General features: G+C 47.8%; 5 protein-coding genes across 5 annotated transcripts; 1 reads left to right on the forward strand and 4 right to left on the reverse strand.

The window, feature by feature from the left end:
• The first annotated feature begins 1,148 nt into the window (after window positions 1-1,148).
• Window positions 1,149-3,412, forward strand: GGS25DRAFT_157288 (uncharacterized protein). Its single transcript, XM_049256464.1, has 8 exons — window positions 1,149-1,269; window positions 1,325-1,486; window positions 1,545-1,570; window positions 1,627-1,932; window positions 1,999-2,187; window positions 2,246-2,476; window positions 2,529-2,893; window positions 3,051-3,412. Exons 4-8 carry the CDS (start codon window positions 1,806-1,808, stop codon window positions 3,372-3,374), a joined length of 1,236 nt encoding a protein of 411 aa, XP_049118422.1. The 5' UTR covers window positions 1,149-1,269; window positions 1,325-1,486; window positions 1,545-1,570; window positions 1,627-1,805; the 3' UTR covers window positions 3,375-3,412.
• A 478-nt stretch (window positions 3,413-3,890) lies between these two features.
• GGS25DRAFT_529624 (histidine phosphatase superfamily) lies at window positions 3,891-4,876 on the reverse strand. The gene has a single exon (XM_049265303.1). It carries the CDS (start codon window positions 4,670-4,672, stop codon window positions 3,899-3,901), a length of 774 nt encoding a protein of 257 aa, XP_049118423.1. The 5' UTR covers window positions 4,673-4,876; the 3' UTR covers window positions 3,891-3,898.
• A 680-nt stretch (window positions 4,877-5,556) lies between these two features.
• GGS25DRAFT_157310 (Pkinase-domain-containing protein) lies at window positions 5,557-7,261 on the reverse strand. The gene is made up of 3 exons (XM_049256465.1): window positions 6,921-7,261; window positions 5,902-6,852; window positions 5,557-5,847 (listed from the first exon to the last, which is right to left on the reverse strand). Exons 1-3 carry the CDS (start codon window positions 6,996-6,998, stop codon window positions 5,740-5,742), a joined length of 1,137 nt encoding a protein of 378 aa, XP_049118424.1. The 5' UTR covers window positions 6,999-7,261; the 3' UTR covers window positions 5,557-5,739.
• A 1,177-nt stretch (window positions 7,262-8,438) lies between these two features.
• GGS25DRAFT_513194 (uncharacterized protein) lies at window positions 8,439-9,930 on the reverse strand (the record flags this gene model as incomplete). The annotated part of the gene is made up of 2 exons (XM_049262858.1): window positions 8,439-9,718; window positions 9,771-9,930. The coding sequence occupies 2 exons, from the start codon at window positions 9,928-9,930 to the stop codon at window positions 8,439-8,441; spliced, it is 1,440 nt and encodes a 479-aa protein (XP_049118425.1).
• A 5,094-nt stretch (window positions 9,931-15,024) lies between these two features.
• Window positions 15,025-17,081, reverse strand: GGS25DRAFT_157359 (uncharacterized protein). The gene has a single exon (XM_049256466.1). The coding sequence runs from the start codon at window positions 16,761-16,763 to the stop codon at window positions 15,114-15,116; it is 1,650 nt and encodes a 549-aa protein (XP_049118426.1). The 5' UTR covers window positions 16,764-17,081; the 3' UTR covers window positions 15,025-15,113.
• Window positions 17,082-18,108: the final 1,027 nt, after the last annotated feature.

Below are 18,108 nucleotides of genomic sequence, written 5' to 3' on the forward strand. Positions count from 1 at the left end.
CAGTACCTATATGGCCACGCAATAACTGTTACGACAGACGTTACTATCGCCGTTACCGATTCGCGACTCTCGTATTAGTCCGACCAGAACTACGATGACGACCACGACGGCGGTAAGACGCATGCCGTTACTTCTGATGAGGATACGGATAGGGACCTACCGCTGGTTGGAGATATCGTGTTACTTACCTACTTGTGTAGCAGAGGTTGTTCCGTAAAGGGAAGGTATCATGCCAGACTTCGATTTCGCCTCTGCACCCCAGAATAGAACAGCACCATGATACGGCCAGATAATGGGCCAAACCAAATATGGCAAAAGTTTGTCAGCGATGGGCATTGGAGCTCCGGGCGAAACGCGTTCGCTCTCCTACTCTTACTATGGACCTAACCTTAGGTATGTAGACATGTGGGTAGGTAGGTACGTATGCATGGTACTCTTGTCTTGTTTCTTTCTGCGAGTCACACGCAACCAGGTTTCATAACAAACAGGTCGCCGTTTTCCATCGTAGTATTTATACCGGCCCGTGGCCGCTTGGCAAACCCTAACCAGCGCGCGGCGAGATTTGATAGATTTGATGGGCATGATCTAGGTGGTTTATGGCCTTAGCATCATCCCTCCTCGGTTAGGGAAAAGGGGGGCTCTGAGTCTGCACACCTTGATTACGAATGGCCCCTGTGATGTGATGCGATGCGATGCTCCACTGCGCGATATGTGTGTGGCGGATCGTCAAGATGTCTCTTGTCAGCTAATAGCTTCATGGAAAGCTTTCATGCGATTCATGCCGGTATTCAGGACCTTGGCGCAGCTCTATTAAAGTACGCGCTGTCTTTCCATCATGTGGTCAATCAGGTGGTCACGTCAATGGACGACATTGTTATGCGGGATCTTTTTTCTCTCTTTTTCGGGCAATGCGAACTGCAAGGGCATGAATCTCTAAGCTAGGGGAGCATGTGTCGATCTCTGCTAGGCGATAACTTTTCTATTCTCAATTGCTTTTACGTATGAGATCTCGCATAAAAATGTCTTTGAAGGTAGACTAGGGGGTCTATTAGGCTCGAATATCGTTGTATTGTTATGTCACCGACCCTGGGTCGCCTCTCTCCTTGTTTCTGATTCACGTTTTCTCACGAAGCACTCGCCTATTGTAGTAAGCGTCACCACATACCTACTATGAAGATATCTCGTCTTAGATAAGCTTGATATCACGGCTTAACATCTATCACCTTAACTCCAACGTTAAAACATTCTAAGGCTATTATATTTTTTTAGGTAGGGAGTTCTCGATATACATAAGTGCTCTAATGCTAAAACTTCATGCCCCTAGTTCCATCCCCAGTGCGCTTCTCATCTTTGTGGAGTGGGATTGAGTTTCATCGACATCCAAATCTCGGTAGATGACTTGAGCTTGCCTGCATGGGGTTTACTTCCGCAATTGGCTAATGAAGCCCTATATGTCTCGCGCGCGTAGAAGCTATTATAGGCCGCTGTATGTGTACTAGTTCCCGGCGCACCTGGCCTCCCCCCACGCTGATTGATCTACCTAGGAGGGGATCTCCCATGAATTATCTCGGTAACAGACCCGAAATGGGGTGACAGCACCGGGGTCTTGGCTTATACAGTCGGCAGCATATACTAGCTATTAACTATGTAAGGGCCTTCCTTAGCCAACGACGAATTGGTCCGGATGTCCCCTTGAAAGTAAAGCTTGTTTTCCCTCCGACATATACGTGCTCACTTTTCGCTCTTTTCAACGTCGAGTTCAATATCACGATCCCAATGCCTTGGTCACCTAATGTCGACTCGACATGGTGGTTCAACTACTCGATGAGGTAGTAGGCACTGCTGTTGGCGTTCTTATATGGTCATTTATTTGTTTGGCGGCCAGTGCTCTTATGATCTGGCTGGTATGGGCCCATCACGAGAGAGACAGTTGTATGTTGTAGCTTGCCAAAGCCCGCCGGCACCAACCGTCAAACATGTACTGATGATATTAAATAGATGTCGCACTACTATCCTATGTTACACTTCTAGGCACCGTCATAAGCATTATCCAGCAGTTCCATACCATCGTTTGGTGGCGCGATGTTAAAACTGAACAGTACAAATACGCCATCGCTCATATCGGCTCTCCGGAGATAGCCATCGCAGGGCCTTCCACTGGCTTGGACCTCGTACTATTTTACATACGTATGTAACAAGCAATTCTAACTACCTAAATTTTCAACAGATCTGACCATCCTCTTAGAATACTATACATATAACGTAGAGGCAATGCTCACTCTATTCTGGGCCATCGCACTGTCTCATACCGTATTCAAGGTCAGAGACATCGTCACTTTCAGACCGCTCAAGAATAGAACCGATCAGATAGCAAAGGTGGTAGCAGTGATACTGCCAGCCATCCTCATGGGTCTCTTACGCCTGAGCGGAGTCCAGAGTTCACACCTGGCTTTCTTGATCCTCGCCAACTTCAACAGTATGCGCGCCCACAAAGTGTCAGGGAGCAGACCGAGATAACACGCTATTAGTCATGATTAGCCTCAGTATAGGTAGCCTCCTATTAATCGCGATCCTCATCAAGTACATATACACTCGGCACCGGCTTATCTCGTGGAACACCCGATACTTGTTCTCCAGGAGGTCGGGGGAGACGGATGGACATATCCTTGACATACTAGATGGCCACCAAAGCATATACGATCGATGGCTAGTACTGCGATTCTCCATCGCCTTCGTGGTGCTGGCTGTTTTTCAACTCATTACGATCTTGTCGGAGATATCGCAGCTTTCCCATCACACGACCGAGCAGCTTGGCGAATACGCGGACTTGTCAGCTGCGAGGGCAATCAACGACTTCTTGCTTTTCATGCCGGGTGTGTCGACAAGCCTTCTTGTAAGTGATGACACTCCCAAATCATACGTTCGCTCCTATTTTTGCTTCTACTTTTATCAGGGTGGACATTCGGATATATCAAGCTCGGCCTAGGTTCCAAGGAGTCATTTACCCCTTTCAATAGGGAGCTACCATATACTAACCTATAATCTCGAAGGTGTTCATTGTTTTCGGAACCACTCGTACGTTCCGGAAGACAATGTACAAAACGTTCGTACCCAAGAAACTTCAGAAACAGCCGGTAGAGCCACCACCCATAACGAACGCCATGCGGGACGGGGACGACGATGAGGACTTGCGTGACGAAGAAGACTACGCTCACCCGTTTCACGACATGTCGAATAATTGTTCACCTGAAACTGTGCCAAAGAGCGCCAATGATACCATTAACACGACCACCGAATCAGGAGATAATGGCTTAGAGATAGAGGCCGAAACAGCTATATCAGACTCGAAGCATGTGACTAGAGTGGCAGCTTGAATATAGTTATTCTTGTATTATCGTTATTATTAGTCCCCCGCTACGTGTATCATACCTCAAATTTAGGTACCTAACCTAGGTATTTGTATGATTATGGAGGCAAGCATCTGGATTCGACAAATGGGAAAGGGTGGTTTGGCATTGCTTGGCGTTGTCTACGATGATGATTATTACTAAGTAGGTAGCTATGATTCCTTGTTCACTATTTTTCGAGTCAGTCACCAATAACACCATAAGGCACTTGGTTAAAAGTCAATACATGTTTTTTATTATTGTTTTTTTAGGTATTATCTACATAGATCTTGCGAATAGGGGTTAACTACCCCTCTTACCTAGGTACCTGCCTAGAGTACAAATGGAACAAGAAATCTGGTTTCTTTATTGAACTCCACAAAGAAACCAAGCAGAAGAGGTAAAAAGAACATAAACCATCGATTTCTGCCGTGGTTCTGGTGCATATCATACCTACATAAGTGGGAGCCTCACCCCTCAATGAAAAGGGGGAGGTACTTAGCTTGGCGAGCTTACAAGCCTTCTCCTTGAGGCTTATTGTAGGCTTCATACAGAGCATGAACCTCAGGCATACGGCAGAGGATTCTTTGGCATATATGCGCCTTCACCATAGCCACAGCATCGGGGTCATTTGGCCCCAATATGCCTCTTCTTACCCTGCTTTCCGGCGTTTCCACCAATGCCCTTGAGGCAAGGTCGATTGCATAGGAGCGGTATTGCAAGTTGCCATTCCAATTTGTAAGGTATGTAGGTGCCTCCGGACCACTGAAGTCACCAGTCATAAAGTGAGCGGTCTGGCCATGGGTCATGACGACGATATGGGACCCCTCCTCCGCCGTTGAAGCCAGATCTATGATCCGTTCCCTTACCAGAGCAGCACGGGTGAAGATCAGCTTCAAGTCATACGCGAAGCGGCTTCTTGGGTGGATCTGTTCCCAATCGTCAGGGACATGGCTTAGATCGAGTTGATCTCCATATTTCTCCTGAAGTTCCTCGATGGAAGATCCGAAACTCGAAATTGCGATTCCAGCCTCGGTCAGCTCTGGGAAGACAATGATTTGCTGCTTTTCTGCCACGGGGGCAAACGCCAAACGGATAGTGCTCAGTGCACGACTAAGCGGTGACGATATCAGATGTGTTACCTGGTCCATAAAGGGGAACTCGGAGGCCATCTTGATGCACTGCTGACGGCCCGCATCCGAGATTTCTGGGTCTCTCTTCGCCCTGAACTCCGGCAAGATGTTGTGCAAGGCCTCAGCGTGTCTAAAAACGTGGATAGTAGCCATTTTATTTTTTGGTACGTACGAATGAATAGGTATCAATGTTTTCTCTTTTCCTTCTCAAGGTGAAAGTCTTTGACTAAGTTGGTGAGAGTATGGTAATTCTGATTGGATTCTTTCCTATCCAAGCCTGGTATTTGGCGTGCACATATACTCATTTCATACAGACAGCTGTCCTAGAATAACAGGCACTGTACCAAACAGACGAGATTATTGCAGCCGACTCGACTGTGAGAAAACATTTTTACTGTTTTGTGGACATAATCGAACATGGTGCCCAGGTGATAGATCATAAGTACATCATGAGCTACAAGATTGTAGCCAAACATCAACGGTCATAACTCGGTCGAAATGTTGAAACAAGATACATATCCGACACCCCATATATTGATAGCCACCGTTGGTTCTTCAGCAGGGTTCGTGATGACTGTCCTAACTCAATTAACTGAACGTCATTAGTTAATGTCATATATCACATGTCTGTCTTTCGGATTTGTTGACTTACCCCCCCTTTGTTGTTTTGATAGGGTCAATTTACCACAAAACCCGGTGCAATTTCGTGTTCACCTTCCCCAATGTTTACACCACCGATCATTAGACCAACCCTATGGCTTGGATTTTAGGTTACGGCCAAACCTCCAGGTCACGCTGGAATGGCTTCTCGTTTGGTTGGCACTGTTAGAGTCCCCTGGATATGCGTTATCCTAAACGTCTCTTGCGTACCTATACCGGCCTGGTCCAGCATAGGCAGCTATCTACTTCTCTCAGAGGTGTGATTCACCACATGTCGCCTCGTCTACTGGCGTAACCGTCTTGAAGTTTCCCATTGTGGTTCAGGGTATATAGCTGCCCGCAGCTACCCCCTCTTAGAGTGACTTTGTCGGATGAAGGCATAATGTGAATGGTCGAATAGTATGTCCGTCACATTATCCAGGTATTAGTGACGCAAGGCGGCTAAAGATGGCAAGAAGCTCAGGTTTGGGATCCGGATCTCTTGCCATACCTAGTACAAGTCCTGAAATGCCAAGCAATGGCAGTAGGATCTACTTCACACAATGTCACTGCCGCGAACATCATCGTGAAGTGCCTTTCTTCCCACCACCCACGCAGTTCTTGATAATCCAAGGATGCAACTCGACCTGTTCAAGGGACAATCTCTTGAGCGGATCAACAACGAGTAGCTAAGCCGTCATATTAATAACCTGTCCAACGATTGACAAAATGTGCACACTTACTTTGTGGATGAGGTCCGAGGCATCGGCGCTAACGAAGGATGGAATAGTCATATCCGCCTTGACGATCCTCCTTGTCGTCAGGACAGGCGTGTCCTCGAAGGGCGCCTCGCCTGTCAAAAACTCATACATCAAGACACCCAGGGCCCAGATATCCACTTTATCGTCATAAGAATTGTCTGGGTTCTTCGAGCTAATCATCTCAGGGGGTAAATAATCGAGTGTCCCGCAGTATGTAGTGCGACGATTACTAGGCGCGTGCACACTCCAGCCGAAGTCGGAGAGCTTGATCTCTCCGTGAACACCCACGAGGATATTTTCGGGCTTGATATCACGGTGTATGATATGCTTACGGTGCAAGTAACGCAATGCACTAGTCATCTGTGCAATATACTTGGCCGCTTTAGATTCGGGAAAGCGTCTCGCTTTGCGCAAATGTTTATAGAGCTCGCCCTGCCCGGCAAATTCCAGGATGAGGAAGATGCGCTTGCTGTCGTGGAAATGGCCATACAGCTTCAAGATATTCGGATGACGGAGGTTGCTCTGTATCTCAATCTCGCGTCGTACCTGTTTCTCGACACGCGCTTGTTGCAGCTCTGTCTTGTTGAGGACTTTCAGGGCGCATATGAAGCCCGATTCGCGGTCCCGGGCTAGGTACACTCGGCCGAACTTACCCTTGCCCAGCCCCTTGCCTATCTCGAACATGCCAAGGTGGAGTGCTTTTATTGGCTGATCGATGCAAACCAACGGCTTGGGATCTATTGTTGATTCTTCATTTGACGTTTCTTTCTTCTGCGGAAGAGGCTTTCGAGTGGGTGGGACCGGGAACGCTTCTAGAGGTGGTGAAGTTATGGGTGCATTTTCCTTCTGGGTTTGCTTCTGATTTTGCAGAGCGACTTTGACGAGGTTCAGTCGGCTTGAGATTTCTGAGAGTGGTATTGCTGCAACTTTCACCTATTGGAGTTTTTACCTCGATCAGTAACGTTTGTGAGACGACGACGACTAATTGATAAGGGGTTTACCTTTGACTTTTTGTCCTCGGTGATCTCGTCACGGACTGATAAATTTTTGAAGCTGTCTTCGAGAATAGATGTTGCCATTATTTATGTGTGTGATTCAAATATATACAATAGAATGTTTTGTATGATCTTCTGAGAGAGCGGCGAGGAAATCAAAACATTCAGAGTAGACGTTATTTCAGCTTTGAAGATTAACGAGCTGCACATCCATCTCTTCGCTTAATGTTGCTGAGCAACAAGGTGGCTTTGTAGGACCTCGTGCATGCAATTATTAATAGGAGTAGCTACACCTACACTGCAGGTACTGTAATTCCCCGCACAACGCCGCTCTGCCTGATATGCACGTACATGTATCCAGGCACCAGCAGCCCCTTCGGGTCCACCTAGGTAAGGTCACGGCCAAAAGTACGGACCAAAATATAGGTGCCTTAGGTACCTACATTAGCCGTGCCCCATACATGTAGTGCGCCACGTTTCGAGGGGTCCTTCTATCATAGGTATTGTACAATACTACCTAATTCAACGTCGAGTCCTGACAAAGATAAATATTGGGTTGGTGGAAAGCGAGTTATAGCTACTTAGCGTGTCACTTGTTTAAGTGAAAGGCATGTCGGTTGAGTAATTAAGGTAGCTAAAATGTGTTTCTAGAAGCTGATGATCCAAGGAATAGGGGCTGTGATTATGAGAACGGAAGTATGCTAATGCGCTCACAGCAGAGGAGCATATGTCACAGAAGTCGACTTGCTACCTGAAAAGTACGATCGCGGGCCATTATTCTTCTTGACTAGGTAGTAACTGAATTATGTCGCAATAATAGGCCAGCCCCCAACGTTCAGGAGAGAATCGCCAGTGTCCGGAAATTGGATCAGCTGTGCAATGTTCCGCGCCTCTTCACAACGTTAGATATCTAGCGTTTATCCGAACTATGTCAATCTAATGCGATTTTCATTTGATTCTTTGACAATATTAGGCACATATAGCTCTTACGATGAATATCTAATTCCTGGAAGCGGATTGTTACATGATGGTATTTAATATGTCTAGGTAGGTAGGTAGTCTAAGCTTTTGATACCAAGTTGGTATCTATGTCCAACTTGAGAAGTAGCAGTCGAGTATCTCTAAGCGTTATTTCATATGTACAAGTTTTCCTCCTGAAGTCCTGGCTGCCATTGTCCTGCGGGAGTTTTGAAAAATAAATAAAAGAAGGGGGTGGGGGGGAACATGATAGATACCTACATAAGAGTATATGTATGTATGAGGGAAAGGAATGTCGTGAAGTGAAAAAAGAAGATAAGAATAGCCCTTAGCCCTGTGCTATCCGACTGACAGATTTTCATTTCCATCTTGTCGACTATTTGCCACTTCTCAAGTAAGAACCCTACGGTGAACTGCACGTCGATGCTTCACTGAATCCCAGAACCACCCCATTTATACATCTGTACACCTATGTAGCCAAGCTCGATCGAGAGACTTGGCAGTATTAACAGTTCGCCACCGGTTTCAACGCCTTGGTATCGTCTCTCATGAGTCAAAAATGGCACCGTACGCGGGGACTCCGCGTGTGGTCATGCCGTATACGACCTTCTCCGTCACCTTAGGGTTGGAGATGATGAATACGGCTTCGGCGTTGGATTCGTGGACGAGTTGGTACACCTCGCGAACAATGTCGGGGTACCCTCTCTCGTGGGTGTTCCAGATTACGGCGTTCGGGTCCGCTCGCTTGACCTCTGCTACGACCTGGGGGCCGTATGTCCCGAGAGGCTCTCGGGTACTCCAGAATACACGGCGGGGGGTGATGCCGGCAAAGAGCAGTGAAAGGCAAGGCCCAATACCGGATCCGGTCGCAACCACCACGATACGTCGGAACAGTTTGGAGGTGTATAGAAGACCGTGCAGGGGGGCACCACGCACCCACAGCTTTCGCTCGTGAGACTTCGCGATCTGCTCCTTGGTCCAGTCGCCGGCGTTGCTAACGACGACACTGAAGCCAACGATCTTTCCAGACTCGGGGTCTGTGTCGGGAATAGTGGCAAACGCATGCCACTCGGTCAGTGGCTTATCACTAATCTTCAGCCCGTAGAAAGGGGCCATGCCGCGGTACTTGAAGTGTAAGCGCGTGGCGTGGTTGCTCAGCTTCTCAGGGTACACAGTGCGGTGGCGCAGACGAGACCACGAGGCGATGGTGCATGAAGTCGAGACGCAAATGAACCAGAAGTTCGGTGAGCTGACGAGAACAGCGCCAAGGGACATGTCTAGCTGTCTGGCAGTAACTCTGGCAGAGAAGATGTTATGGACCCAGAAGGTGCTTAAAGCGGTCCAGCCAGCAAAGCGGTGGAAAGCCTCAAAGTAGTCGTGGAATCTTCGGCGTAGGTTGGGGTGGGCTGATGTCAAGATGATAAGGAACATAGAGACCAAGACCCAACTGGTAATCATGTTGACCAGCACATCTGTCAATGGCTCCTCGATCCATTCTTTGGTCGCCAGTACCGTGTAAAGCAGGTACCATACCACGGCGGCTGTTCCTGCGCCACTGTGACACCCACCATAGTGAAAGACCTTGGCCAGGCGCTTTCGGATGTAAAGAGGCCAGGAGTGGGGGACACAGGTGAATATCTCGTACCAGAGGTTCACGAACTCTTCTTGTCGGAACAGGATGCTGCCCATGAGGTTTGCAGACGCCGCACTACCCACATCTCTCGAGTTGGGATTGCCATTGGATTTAACCATCAAGGCCACGAATACAGCACAGTTGACGGTAAAGATGGCGGCAAAGATTTTTCTATACGATGAGGCGTATTTGTCTAAGACAGTTCAGCTTCAGGTCACACAGGCTAATAAGGGGTGGTCACTTACGGCGCACTTGTCGACTCAGCTCACTGCCAAGCTGTTCAGGTAGAACGGCACGCTCGGTGACTGCTTCGATTTGCTTTTCATTGCCGCCCTTGTCGGAGTGTATCGACGGCGTGGTAGTCCCCGTCGACGGGCCCGTCGAAGTGATCGGCGAAGGTGTCATGCTCTCTTGTTGTAAGGCACCCACCTGTCCCTTTTCGGAGTAATTCTTTGCCATGATGAAAAGAGGTCAAGAATGGCTTGGTATGATCTCTTGGGTTGGTTTTCTCGTCCTAAAGGATGGTTTGGCGCAGATGATTCCAGAAGTTGAGAGAAGCAACAGGGCGCAGCATGCAATATATATAAGTGCTCGGCGTAAGTAGGCGCAAGGGGCAAGGGACTCGGAGTCTTCTATGTGCGAGCTAATAGCGGCTCTCCGTCCACAGTCACTGTTCCGGAACCCATCGAACGATGCCTCCCTCGTTATCGACACAGGTCACTGACGGCCTAGTCCTACATGGCAGAATCTCCGAGTCATGATGGACGTAGTATGCATCCCCACAGTTTCAGTGATGATGGAGTCTACCAATCTTTCTGACAGTATACTGTATCTTGTTTGCTTTACGGGCTTCTAGATATGGAAATGCCCCAGGCCTATCCCTGTTTATGGTTGCCCCCCAATTTGTTCAAATCAGATCTGGTAGCGTACAAGCAAATGGTGTGAGATCACAGTATGGATGCCATGCTATAGCTCTGAAGCATAAGAGTAAACTTGCAAGTGGTAAATACAAACTTTGCGGAGATCGAAACTACTGCATTCAGGAACCGTTGACTGCAACACAACATAACTGTGCATATCTGCAGGCCGCATCGGGGCATTGTAAAGAACCGGGCGTGGACCTACGTGGTGGTTTACTGGGACAATTAACATGTCTAGCCCTAGCAGATGTTATGATATCCGATCTCTAGTATAGATCAAGTCATCTAGATGTACTGTAGGAACAAAGCAGAACTTACTACAACAACTACAACAATCGTCAAAATTTGCCTTCTAAAACTTACCAGGTAACCGCACTGTTAGCTTTTTGATTTCAGAGGGGCCCAATATGTGCGTACCCAGGGTATAGGTTCTTGATGAAATCCATTTTTTTATGTTTGTCAAGTTGAATATATTGCCTACCTAGCTAAATTACAGTTCGATGTAGAAAATCTGGGCAACTTAGTACGATGTAGTGACATGTGCCTATAACTTCTATCTGCAACTTGTGTCTACCTACATTTATCAGATGATTACTCTTTACCCTTGGGCCATTGCGGGATGAGACTACAGCCACTTCACCTATGAATTTGTCTCCTTGTACGGTTTAGGAAGTATTGATAACGTGCGACTTTCCTGATATTTCAGTCATTTCCATCCGTTCATGGACAAGTGTTAAGTAACAGGTTGGTAGGACACGCCCCATCTATACCAACCCACCGCCGAGCCCACCATTGAGGCTGAGAGACAACTTGGGCAGGTAACATTGGGTTTTATCTTGGGTGGTGTTACGAGTGCCATTCTCATTGGTCTCCTGAGAATGGGACACCCATGTCGCGACATTGTATACTAAGAAGTATCCCTCCTATACAAGTTTTTACTTACTACATATTTATATCGCGTGTTTCCGAGCTCGGTCGCATAACCTCAACATTTGTTATCTTGACCATTTTCAGGAATTGATGTGGTTCGTTCAATAGCTACCTAACTGTGGCGTATCTCGATCTCTTCAGGAGTTTTTTCGGATAAGAACCTGAAAAGGAAACTTTGTGTTAGACGATGTTACAGGAAATAGTTCAAGGCTTCATTCAAGGCTTGATTCAGCTGGGGGAGATACAGCATTGCTACTTACGCGATAGAGAAATCATGATAAGGGGTGGTAATTCTTGTGGATGTTGTGCTGTTAGAAGCTTGGCAGACGCTACTACGAGAGACAAGCTACGCCACGAGAGGTAGCTAAGATCCATTACCTGCCTACCTAAGTGTTACCTAACGGATAATAGTAAGTTGATTATTATTCCGATGCTTTTAGTGTTAAGACTGTCTTAGACGTTAGCGAAATAATACAGCTTCTCGAACAAATCCATCCATGAAACGCACTGACGTTGAGCATGCCGGTTCTGGGGTATTGGCGATCACCGTCGACAGCGATCAGCTGAAGTAGAGCGATCTGATCTTAATCCTTGTTTTAACAAATGTATTATAGTATATCCAATCTTTTACTCAGATCCGCCTTATATTCTTACTAGGTAAGGTTAGGTAGGTACCTATGTTCCAGTTGGTTAGGGGTCCTACCGTCAACCAGATTCGGGTTTTCAACATCATCCGATGTGGAAAGCCGATGCGGAAACATAATTGGTGCCATGTCCATGGTCACGACTCCGAGGAGGTAAGGGTGACCTACCTAGGTTTTTTAAGGGGGGGCTTTCTTTGCGGTGCATCACCATCTCTCAGGTCGCGTCCAATGACATCACGCTGCCGCTCAAAAAATATCCAGAATTAAGGGTCCTGATTATTTTAATCATCACCCTCAAACCCGCATTCACATGCCGAACGGACTACCAACCTTGAACATTTCTACTCTTCTTTACCAGCGGAGTGAACCGTGATCACTATACTTTACTACAATCAAAGGCCTCCCATTCAAACTTACCTAGATACACTACACTTGCTGACACCTGACTTCGTCGTGAAATGGACAGGTCATAGTAAGCACCCCTATAGTATGGATGCCTAGAGGGATACGCTTACAGACTGTGTCCTCCACTAGGTAGAGTAGGTAGTAAACAAAACGAAAACGAAACGATCATACTCAACACCTTCAACTCCATATACCCATTAATCCAAATGTGGAAGCTGAAATGAGGAAAGAGCTTCTTTTCTTGAGGCTAGAACTCTTCATCGAATCATCTGTTATCTCGACTGTTCATCTCTCGGCGTACGTACTGTATGGCTGGACAGCCAAGACCATCTCACGATTGACCAAGACCCAATTGCGCGAGCAGTCGTCATCATCGCCAAAAGCACATCTTGGTGTTTGGGTGCGTCATGGACTAGTGCCTACTATCGCCAGCTGCACGGCGACGATTGGGATATCATGATCGTATGAATACCCTGCCTAAGGTATCTTTCTTATTTGTTCGGCCTATTGGGCTATTGGCCTATCTCTTTATCGCCACCTCAGAGTTAGTCAAGCCGTCGGCACTCAGTAAGATCTGATGATGATAGCCTCAAGTGGCTAACTTCGGGATCATACCAGACTATGCTCCATTGGGACTAGTAAGGGGCAAGACGATAGCCTCCTACTAGGTATACATAGAATGCAGCAGTTGGCATAACCCCTATCTTCAAGAAATGTCGGATCTTGTCCTACTCAGGTAGGTGTATGCCTCATAATCCAGGAGTCCTATTACCTAGGTATAAGGCCGATTCTCGTCCGTTATTCATTCATGACTGATTAAGCATGCCACTACCTAGCATTAACAGAAATATCTGATGATAGAGAGACGTACCTGATATGCTCCCTTCGAATGATGACACAATTCAGCGGGCTGTAGTAATTATATTTTCCGATTCGCTTAGCCATGGCATTAGACCCGTCCACTTCACCAACATGCTATTCCACGTTACTGAACCTCGGTTCCAGCTTTGCCCCCCTCGTCGGAGCTTTTCTCTCTCGGAAACGGCGTCGGGCATTTACATTGAAACCGGTCGCTTGTTTGCCCCTATTTCGTAACCGAACCATACTCAGGTAGAATATGTTTCTTCTGGGTCTTCAATCGCAGAGCCAGTGTTACATCTTAGCGACGTTGAGGTGGGGAGATCCTAGACCAGAAAACCTCTTGGGAGGATCGGATCATACCTACTAGCTGGGTGCCTAAGGTAGAGATAGACACTTAGGGGGTATCTGCCTTTGCACCTTCAACCTGATTTGGATATTTGTATGCGTACGCAAGTGGCGAAAGCGAGCATCTGTTTATCCAGTACAGTTGCAACCACTGACTGTGACCATTGGCTACCTCTCTGGTGAGGATGTGATTGCACCATTCTCTTCGATTGACGAGATCACTTTCCCCTTCTTGTGGTGCTGCATCGAGATTCTAGACTCTCCTTCGAATTCATGTTTTGCCTCCTCTTAGTCAAGACCAAGTCGTGTTATGACCTCAACCTACGGATCGGTAGATAGGTACCTAGTTAATGACCTTCTTTGTGAGACTGGCCTTATACTACGGCTTCCATCGATGATGAGCGTGCCGGCTATTCTGAAACTCATAGAACCCAGATTCGAGCTCCGAATTTCGTTTCGTTATGTATCCGGAGCCCTGCTATCTTTGGCGGGCAGATACTTTACTATATGAGCTTCCCGATGAGATGGTGATAAACTTCGGTACGTTAAACTTGTGTGAAACCATTTTTGAAGGAGAATAGAAGCTGGAGTTTACTAGCAAGGTATGAAATAAGTAACGACTCAAATCTGCTTGCCTACATAGGACTGACTTTGAAAGCAGACTGCTGTATTCGTAACTATGATAAATAGCCACGTCCCAAGTCCATAATTGTTGGATATGATGGTTGATGTCAGATAATACCCCTCGAGGATATCTTATGTCTGCATTTCGGCAAAGGCAATGAGGCGCATCAAGTCGGGTTACCGACAGCCAAGTCTCTCTTTATGGGAAGGGCCGAAATACGCAAGCCGTGACACGCCTTGAATAAACATGGATCGAACGAAAGCTGATGGAAATATTTGTTTTGGTAGAGTTTCGATGGACTCCAATGTGTGGTGTATGAATGAATCACTATAGGTAGAAAAGAATAGGGGTTCTCCAGGGCTAGCGAGATCGATAATCGAGCATTAAGTATAAGTCCAACCCCTCAAATTTGATAATATAATAAAAATCGGACGCATTAATGACATTATATACACAGATTGAAAAGTTCCTAACAATAATGCAAACCTTGTTGCAGTGGCTTTGTCGCAGTGCAGCGAAATTCGCAATCCAGTCGGCCCTTTGGAAAGTCGGTGTGTAGGATGCATCGTCGAGCCCGGCCGCATCTCCAAAATGCCACACATGGCCATGCGAAGAAAACTCACTCCCCATGTGGTCTGCAATTGAGATCTATTATTAGTCTCCTTTTTCATATACGCCATAAACAACGCCAGGCGAAACTTATATCTCACCCAGCGTCCAGTAACGCCTCGATATACAATACATGCCCATACCTACCTAGGTAGATGAAAATACCAAACGCCGCCCTAAGGTTGAAACACGATACTTAGGTAGTAGCTACACCATCCCAAGCTCATAATTCATTCACAAATATACACATCACTCATTCGCCCCCGTCATCCAATCCTTCCCCCAGCTGCCCCCCTCCGCACCCAGCCCCTCAGCCGCAACATCCCAATCGCGCTCCAGCCTCCACGCATCCTTCGCCTCAACGCCCAGCGTCAGTAGATCGCACCCGCGGTGTCCCCACTTGTCCGCGAAGATGCGTCTCCCCGCATCCGTCAGCGTCTCCACGCCGGATCTGAACCCGTCCGCGTCGCGGTAGAACGGATCGTCGTGCCCGCCTCTCTGGCGGCCCTGCCACGCCTGGCGCTGCACACCCTTTTGTTGTTGTTGTTGTTGTTGTCGTTTCTGGCCCGCCCACTTGACCTCCTGCATGCGCCCCGCGACCTCGATCAGGTGCGCGAACGTCTCGCCTTCCTTGTCGACCCACGGCCACATGTCCTGCTCGCGCTTGAGCTCCGCGTCCCTGTGCGCGCGTTCCGAGCCCGCGGGATCTTTGTTATTCTTGTTTTTCTGTTGTTCCGCCACAGCGCTATTGCCGAGCTCGGCGAACACCGGGTCCCCCTTAAACGTCGCGTGCGCGCCGGGCACGCGGAACAGCGCGGAAATATCGTCGAGGGCGGTCGCGACGTCGAAGATTAGGCCGGCCTCACTCTGCGGCTGCCAGTAGCCGGCCCAGTGCAGGCGTAGGTACATGTCGCAGTCGGCGGCGGCGTAGGGGATGTGGGTGTCCCAGGCGCCGGCGTCGATGTAGGCGTTGCGGTTGACGAGGGCGAGGTGGTCGTAGTCGAAGAAGTGGGTGGCCCATGGCGGCATGTCCGGCCTGTTAAGGTAGCGGAGCAGGCCGACGGCGCGCTCGTAGATGGTCGCGTAGGGGTCGTGGTCCCAGTCGTGGTCGCGGTCGTTCTTCTTCACCTCCTCGTCGCTGAACACCAGCACGTCCATGTGGCTCCACCAGAAGAAGGGCCAGTCGCGCTCGACGGCGGTGTGCAGGAAGAAGTTCTGCAGCTGCGCGAAGCTGAGGAGCGTTGGTGTCGCTAGCACCTTGACTCCTAGGAGCTCAAGCGCCGTGTGGTTGAGGAAAAAGGGGTTTTGTAGTTCTAATTGTTGCTTCCGGTTTGCGGAGAAAGTGCCTGTGTTTTCCACCACGTGAATGTCCCCCGGCGGCCAACCCGCCGCAATGTAGCTACTTACGCATTGTAGTAGTAACGGCCAATTGGTCGTGAACCCGATGAGAAGCGGCGTCACTTCATCAACGTGGGGGTTAGGAGGTAAGTTGTTATCGAGAACTCGCGGCGGAGATCCCGAATAAGTTATCCATGGAAAATGGTCCCCAATTGGTGTTAGGGGAACTGGTTCTGGTTTGTACTTCTTCACGTACGCGACATCATGATTCTCGCCGTCAATCGGTGCTTGCAATTCCTTGTCGCGGGTATCCTGAGCGGTGCCAGCAGCAGGCTCTTCTATTGGCACTTTACCATCAGCGCCTTCACCACCGATAGCTGCAAGGCCGTCCTGGTTTGTCTCTGGTTGGGTTGGATAGAGGCTTTCCTTCCATGGAAATGATATATTGCCCACAGCTATATATAAAGGATCCCGAATGACGTAGTAAACCAAGAGGGCGGCTAGCAACACAAATACATAGCGGGCGGCAAGGGGCAAGACCCGGTTCGATACCATCCTCATCGTCGTTAACGTTACTATCTCCACACTATAAAGGCTCTGCTAATCATATTGGTCTGGGCTGCTTGGGAACTCTTTTTACCGGAGCTCTCTGAATCGTGGTTTGCGACTGCGCACTCAGAATTCGATATAGAAGTGAGACGTAAGCAATATATGATATGAACCTGACCGGGTAGATATGACAGGTTGGTTTCAATTAAAGAAATGCATCATCAGGGGGGAAGGTGACACACGATTAAAGAACAGAAGAGTGAAATAGAAAAAAGTCAACGGGAAGATCGGAGTGACTAAGAGGGCGACTTTAGCCATCTGCGTGGCTTCTTGAAGTTCTGCTGGCCTTGCTTGCTTGCTCGACGAGGGACTATTATCCCTACTATGCTGAACCTCGCCAAGACGGGAGATGTCTATTTTAAACAATCATTCGCTGGATTGACTTAGGATCGACGGCCTAGGTATTCAAACTTCCGCCAACTAGTTCGTTGCCGTCTAGGATCCTTCCGTGCGGAATAATATGTAAGTGTGTTTTCGTACTCGGTCGCAAAGTCACAGTCGCAATCTTTACTGGATTAATCATGGCCTCCAATTGACAGTAAGGGGCTAAATTGAATTAGATAAATTACCATGTACGATACCACATGTCCTAATGACCGAACCGGGGATTGACCGAGTGATCTGCTTCGGATCTACAGGAACAACAAGCTTTCAGAACATGGTCCGATTTAGCGTGGGAGGAGATGCTGGGCTTAGAGGCTTCACTTAGCAGCTTATGCTGTATACCTACTGAGCGTGGATGTATCAGGAAGCAAAGGAACTTCGCATCAACTAGGTATCTAATAGCCCTGGATAGTATATTATAAAGGGATAAAACTGTCTTAAATGACTGGCCATAACTATACATTTCCCTAGCTTGGTAATGCCTTTGAATAATTTCTCACTGGCACCCCTATTTATCCGCGTATAAAGAGACAGTCTCACAGTTTTCCGATGGGTTAGGCCTAACCCACATGCTAAATACCTAAGTAGGCAAGTAATGTAGGTATTATACTGCACAATGCATGTGTAGATGCAGATCACTGACCCTGGTGATCTTGATTGGTTGAATTAGTTCTCCGTATTCTGAAGATCACGGAGCGACAAGTATGCCACTGCTGCTGAGCTACCTATCTAGGCAGGTGCTAAATTAGGAATTATTATTTACACATACATAGCTTGATTTCCAGAAATGATGAAATAAGAGAGCTTGTAGCGAGATGGATAAGTCGTGATTTTCGACTATTTGTAAATACATATATGTCTTTGACTGCGGAATGTGTTTTTTTCGGTGCTGGAATGGTATAGGTATACAAAC

Source organism: Hypoxylon fragiforme, assembly GCF_022984875.1.
Source record: "Hypoxylon fragiforme strain CBS 206.31 chromosome Unknown GGS25scaffold_3, whole genome shotgun sequence".
NCBI classification, from domain to species: domain Eukaryota; kingdom Fungi; phylum Ascomycota; class Sordariomycetes; order Xylariales; family Hypoxylaceae; genus Hypoxylon; species Hypoxylon fragiforme.